General features: G+C 35.0%; 1 protein-coding gene across 3 annotated transcripts; it reads right to left on the bottom strand.

Moving 5' to 3' along the window:
* Nucleotides 1-2,280: 2,280 nt before the first annotated feature.
* On the bottom strand, nucleotides 2,281-5,554 carry LOC121243547 (peroxisomal membrane protein 11A). 3 transcript variants are annotated; one of them, XM_041141677.1, is made up of 2 exons: nucleotides 4,612-5,554; nucleotides 2,281-2,479 (listed from the first exon to the last, which is right to left on the bottom strand). In XM_041141677.1, the coding sequence occupies exon 1, from the start codon at nucleotides 5,399-5,401 to the stop codon at nucleotides 4,634-4,636; it is 768 nt and encodes a 255-aa protein (XP_040997611.1). In that variant the 5' UTR covers nucleotides 5,402-5,554; the 3' UTR covers nucleotides 2,281-2,479; nucleotides 4,612-4,633. The 3 variants fall into 3 exon arrangements, with proteins under 3 accessions (XP_040997611.1, XP_040997609.1, XP_040997610.1); XM_041141675.1 differs by lacking the exon at nucleotides 2,281-2,479 and adding an exon at nucleotides 4,393-4,549; XM_041141676.1 differs by lacking the exon at nucleotides 2,281-2,479 and adding an exon at nucleotides 4,393-4,533.
* Between the last annotated feature and the right edge of the window lie 463 nt (nucleotides 5,555-6,017).

Here is a 6,017-nt window from a genome sequence, read left to right as displayed (position 1 = left end):
TTTAGAACTCACATAAAAAAATTATTTTTTTAATGATGGACTCTACTTTTTTTCAAAAGAAGTGTACAAAACTTATATATTTTAAAATTGTATCTAATATTACTCGGCTTGATAATAGTAATTTCTCCATGAATGTTCTTCTAATTCATGAAGTTTTTGCTGTTAGATTGCATTTGGGTAGTGATGAGATCTCAGATATTCTGTGAATAGTAGTAAAAAAGTAATAAAAATGTAATATAAAATATTGAGTAGTAGGCTTGTGCAAAAGGGCTCTAAATCCAATCCAACCGAAAGACCCAATTGGGTCCTGTCCGAACAAAATCGAGTTGATCAGGTTAAGCAACAAGTTGGTTTAACAACTCTCAAAGTCGGTCGAAACGGATCACCCGACCATACATGTTTTTCTTTCTCCTCAAACCTTAATCGTTGTTCTTCCTCTTCGGTTGTTGTCCCTGTTTTTTATCTTTCTTTGTCTTCACTTGTGGCCCAAGACCGTTTAGATCCAGAGGAAGAAAAGAATCCTTAACAAGAGGCCCAAGGTCCCGCCAGCTCTCAACTAGTTTACCAAACCCTCGACAAGAACCAAGCAACAAACCTATTCAAGATGCTTCTCAAGTACAAGCCTAAGGACAAGGCTGCAAAGAAGGAGTGCCTCTTGAAAAGAGTTAGGGCAGAAAACTGTAGAAGCAAAGAAGTCTATTGTGGTGAAATATGGTCTCAAGTTGACGTCTGCAACAAGATGACTGGCTGAGGGCCTTAATATAGGAAGCCATGAAAAGATTTAACCCTTTAAATCTTGTTGTTGTTTTTTTTTTTTTTTAATCTTCTTCTCCTACTTTAAGAGTTCTTGAAATCCCCATTAAAGGTCAAACCACCACCTACTTTATCCGATATCAATATTTCCTCTCCTACATAGCACCCAGAAAGAGTAGCTTTGAAAAGAGAAATTAAATTGAGAGAGAGGAGAGAGTAGTCGGTTATGGTTAGTTTAGGGAGAAATTATTTCCTCTCTTTTGTAGTCATCCATAAGATTTTTGTTTGTTCAAGACTTTTGTTGTCGTTTGAGTCTTTTTGCCCTTGTATGTTTGGAACTAACGAGGATAAGAAGAAAAACGGATTTCGACCTGACCTGAATTTTACGGGTCGGGTCGGGTCGGGTCGGGCCCAAATATGATTTGGACGAGTCTGTGTGCAAGCCTAATGAATAATAGTGAAAGGTAGATAAAAAATAATAAAAAAATAATAAATAATAGCAGAGTATTCTATCCAAACTAGCCCTTAACAAAGTAATAATAAAACTTTGTTAATCATTTCCCTCAATTTAGCATTATTTTCACTTTCTGATTTCTACAGTCTTTCAAAACAAGCAGCCCGTTTAGACGGCCAGGAAAAAGCCCATTTGGAGGGCCTAGGCCCTAAATAGCACGATTTTTCAAGTATGTTGGTTTCAAAAGATTTTCAAGGATTTTTTCGCTTTCAATCCAAATATCTTTTAAATTAGTTATTAAAAAAAAAGAAAAAAAATATCTTTTAACTATACACCAATTTTTTATCTCTAAAAAAAGATCATAAATTTTTGCGAAAAAATTAACAAAACCAAAAATATTTCACGAAAACATATCTCACAAAAATATTTATCTAAAGGATTGTTTTTAATTCTATCTATTTATTTTTATAAACTTTAATACAAAACATTTATAAAAACAAATAATTACCTAAATAATTTTTCATTCTATCAAATCCGCTTCCATAAACTCAATATGATACACAATTTCATTGTCCATTTCCCTGCTCTCCTTAATTCTGATCCGCAGAGAATGACTTCAAAGTTCAAAGAGACATACTTTTTTTTATTGTTTGTTTTCGCAAATGAGATAAGATGAGTGAAGATTAAAGTTAAAAGTTAAATAAAATATTATTAGAATATAATTTTTTAATATAATTTTTGTTTTGAGATTTGAAAAAGTTGAGTTGTTTATTTTATTTTGTGTAAAAATTTGAAAAAGTTGTAATGATGAGATGAGACGAGTTAAGAGGAGTTGTGAAAACAAACAAGGTTGTTTATTTCTTGGACTGAAGCAGAAAGAGAGGTTCCGGTAGAATGTCCTCATAATGAGCAGGCATTGATGGAAGAGACCAACCTATTGGAAGGGAATGCCAATGTTTTTAGAAATGGGAACATTCTACACCAGGCTGAGCTGCTGTTAGGCTAGGCTTTTTTAAGTTGAGTTATGGTAATGGAGAAGCAAAAGATCTTCTGAAATTCTCAAGATGAAGATGTAAGTCTAAATTCTGCAATCCTCAGGGGTACTTGGTGTGCTTTGATGTAAATGCATCACAAATTGTCCTTGGTGAGGAAAAATGATATCCAAAATCATATAACATCATTCCAATGCCTCAGAGATTTTAATCGGTGCACTAGAATCTCATCATAATGGGAGGAAAGGTTTGGAATCACCAAGACAGAATCTCCAGGAACCTGCACAAATATTAGGAGCCCACCCCTCTCAGTTGTTACTCAGTCCAGCTGAATTATGATCTTAGCTTAACTGAATGTATAGGTAAAACCAACTCAATCTATTGTTAGACAGTGAAATATGTGATGTGGGGCAAAGACATGAATTTCAGTGCAAAATATGGCCATCACAGAAACCTCGTGGAATGTGAGATGAAACTAGATATCAGCTCCCAAATATGATAATCTAAACAGATTGGTGCTACTTTGCCGCTTGCACCGCTCCATGTTACCGCTAGTTCAAACTTTCATTTTTATTTTTATTTTTTTAATTTTTTATTCATATTTTTTTTATCATTTTAAAATATTTTAAAAAAATATAAAAAAAAAATTAATACACTATAGTCATTTCCTTAACTATCAAGTAAAAAAAAAATAAAAAAATAAAATAAAATACATGAGGTGTCAAATTGAGGGGGCAAATGGAATGGGCAACGTAGCATTTTTCATCTAAATATAAGACACCACCTCCCTAATAACTAGAAGGAAAAGAACAAGTACAAAAGGTTCAAACTTCAAAGACAGAATCCATGACCACATTAAAAACCGAAATTTGGAAGGTTAAACAAATTCTTTATAGTTTAGTAATTAGAAACAGCATTGGACAGAAACCCTGAAATCTTAAACAATTAGCTCTTGGTCCGGTTGCCCCGTTTGGATGTTAGGATGAGATTTCTCAAACATCACTTCAACATAAACACTTTTCAATTTCCTATATTTAACTTTTTCATCTAATGTTACCTAATCATTACAATTTTTCCAAACTTCCAAACAAAACACAAAAAACAATTCAACTTTTTCAAATCTCAAAACAAAAGTTATATTAAAAAATTATATTCTAACAATATTTTAACTTTATAATATTTTTATTCAACTTTTTTGTATTAATTTTCCAAAATCCCATAAAATACCTTAACTCAAACTATTTCGCTATTATTCACAAACTATGTCACTACTATTCACAGATTTTTCATCTCATCTCAACATCCAAACGAGGCATTACTCATGAGATCGAGTGCCATAGATCCATTTATACCAACTTTAGCTCTTAGGTTGCATTTGAATAGTGAGATGATCTCAGATATTCTATGAATAATAGTGAAAAAAAAGTAATGAAAAAATAATAATAAAATATTGAATAGTAGTAAAAAATAATAAAAAAATAACGAATACTCCACTACCCAAACTAGCCCTTAGTCCACAAGACGATAGAGAACTAAATTCTACCAGAGAAAGTTAATGAAAATTTCATTAACTCATATGACAAGGATCCGCTTGAAGAACCTCAAGTTTTAGAATGGTATTCAGCAATAGAAGAATTTCTTCACAATTCATATCACAACTAACAAACCTCAACCCAAATTATCCCAAGGTCAAGAACCTACTTTGAGGACTACAGAAACCTCCAACAGCAACTGCCATAGTTGTATGGACCTTTCCTAATTGTTTCAATCCATACTCTTTCTACATAGGTGAATTACTACTACTTTTTCCCATAATCAAGTAAAGATATAAAGGCTTCATTTGGAACGAATGATTCAAAATGAAAAGAAAAGAAGCCCATTTAAAGTGTGTTTTACATGTTTGCGCCTGGAAAAAAGATGGTGGGGTTAACCAAACATCCTATATTCCAAACAGAATATGTTTCTCTAAGCGACGTCAAATTTGCCTTCATCATCGAAGCAAAGGAAACAATGGATAGTTTTTGCTTTTAAACTCATTTCCTTCTTCCATCTAATCAACGCCATGCTAACTCTATTTTAACTGATGAATCCAAATTCAAATTTGTAAGCTACAATAAAAGAGATATAAAAACTTATCTAAAATTTTGGGCATTTCTAATCAGTCTGATCAGACAATTTTAAAATACGCCGATCTAAAATAAATCGAATCATATTGATCAACTATCCCTGAATAGTTTTATTCATGAAAGAACTGTGTAAACAAGAGAACCGGGTAACCTTCATGGTGCTCACATTTGTCTCTCCTACAGAGTTATCTATTCTGTCTCACCCAATCTGCGGATTACCAATCCTGAAGTTTATAAATCAACTAAAACGTTATAAGAAAAATCCACAAGTGCCCAGCAATCATACCTTGCGAAAAAGGCCACCAAACTCAGCAAGACACCCAGTTCTTATGAGTGCTAATCAGCGCCGATAACAACCCCGCACATGAAACAAAAAGCGGAGCCGAAAGCCGCCCCTTCCCGTCACGAATATCTGCCAAAGCCATTAGTCCATCAGCAAAATCTTGAACAATAGAGAGCTTCTTCATCAGCTTCTTATCTCTCAATTTCCTCAACCTCTGCTCCTCTTCGAGACACCCATTTCCCCTCGTAACCGCAATCTCAATAGTCGATTCCAAACACAACTCATCTTCCTTAATCCGCTTTAAATCCATAAATTTCAACGAGAGGCTACCCATATAGCCGATAAACTCGGCCCAGGCACTGATTTTCTGCAAATTACGCGAGTATTTGCTATCGATCAGACCCGATTTGGAAAGCCAAATAAACTGCTCGACAAAGTAGTACAGGCCCTCGCCCCCATTGGCGATGATGGAGAGGACGAGTTCCTGTTTCGAATCGAAATGGGAGTTCCTCAGAGCGTTCAGGTCCTGGACGAACTTGCCGAGCCGGAAAGCCTTCCGACTGAGCCCCACGCTGGTCTCGAAGCTCTTCAGTCTGCCGGTTAGGGTAAGGGTTTCGGGGAGTACTGAGGAGGCGAGGATGATCTTGGTGGCGTACCTGGAAATCTTGAGAAGCTTGTCCACGCCATCTCGCTTGGCGAGGTAGGCTTCGAGGTGGTGCAAGAGGTCTCTTTCTTTGGGTTTCGGGCTCTGAAGAGAGGTCTTAGCTATTGTTGTTGAAGCTTTCGACTCCATGGATGTTGCACAGAGAGCCTGGGAAAGAGGAGCAAGCCCGACGAAATTTTCCAAACTCAATTATTTCTAAAAATTATTGGATATTTGAGTCTACCTAACGACATCGTTTCTTCTTTCTTACAACCGTGCCGCCCTGGGAGATCTCTGAAATGAAATCGGTTACAGATTTTATGCATACGGCGACTCTTTAGTATGTTTAACTTCGTCAGCTCATCACTGTAATGCGTGCCACTAGATCGGCTTGCACGCAACCACCAATAAACATTCGCCACACGGCAAATGTGTCCTCTGCCACGTACAAAATTCGCGGAAGGTAAAGGTTGCTTGGATGCGTAGATCATCTAATTTTAATTAATAAGAATGTTAATATTGACTTTTTATATACATATGCATTTTGCATATTAAAAAAACTCTCATATTAATTTTGCATATTTGAATTAAAAAATAACATATTAATTTCTTTTCTTAAAATTATTTTTTCTTAATATGTTTTAAATAAGCAATTATCAATCTCGTTCGGTCTTATTTGATTTCTTTATTTATGTTGTTGTTGAGAGAGAGGGGATAAGAGAGAGAAAAAATCAGTAAAATAATGTTAGGAGAGTAAATAGTATTT

The sequence above is a fragment of the Juglans microcarpa x Juglans regia genome, chromosome 8D (genome assembly GCF_004785595.1).
Source record: "Juglans microcarpa x Juglans regia isolate MS1-56 chromosome 8D, Jm3101_v1.0, whole genome shotgun sequence".
NCBI classification, from domain to species: Eukaryota; Viridiplantae; Streptophyta; class Magnoliopsida; order Fagales; family Juglandaceae; genus Juglans; species Juglans microcarpa x Juglans regia.
This window is presented reverse-complemented; position numbering and strand designations above follow the sequence as displayed.

What these genes read in the sequence shown, in the direction of transcription:
- LOC121243547 (XM_041141677.1), bottom strand. Translation starts at nt 5,401, where the DNA reads ATGGAGTCGAAAGCTTCAACAACAATAGCTAAGACCTCTCTTCAGAGC.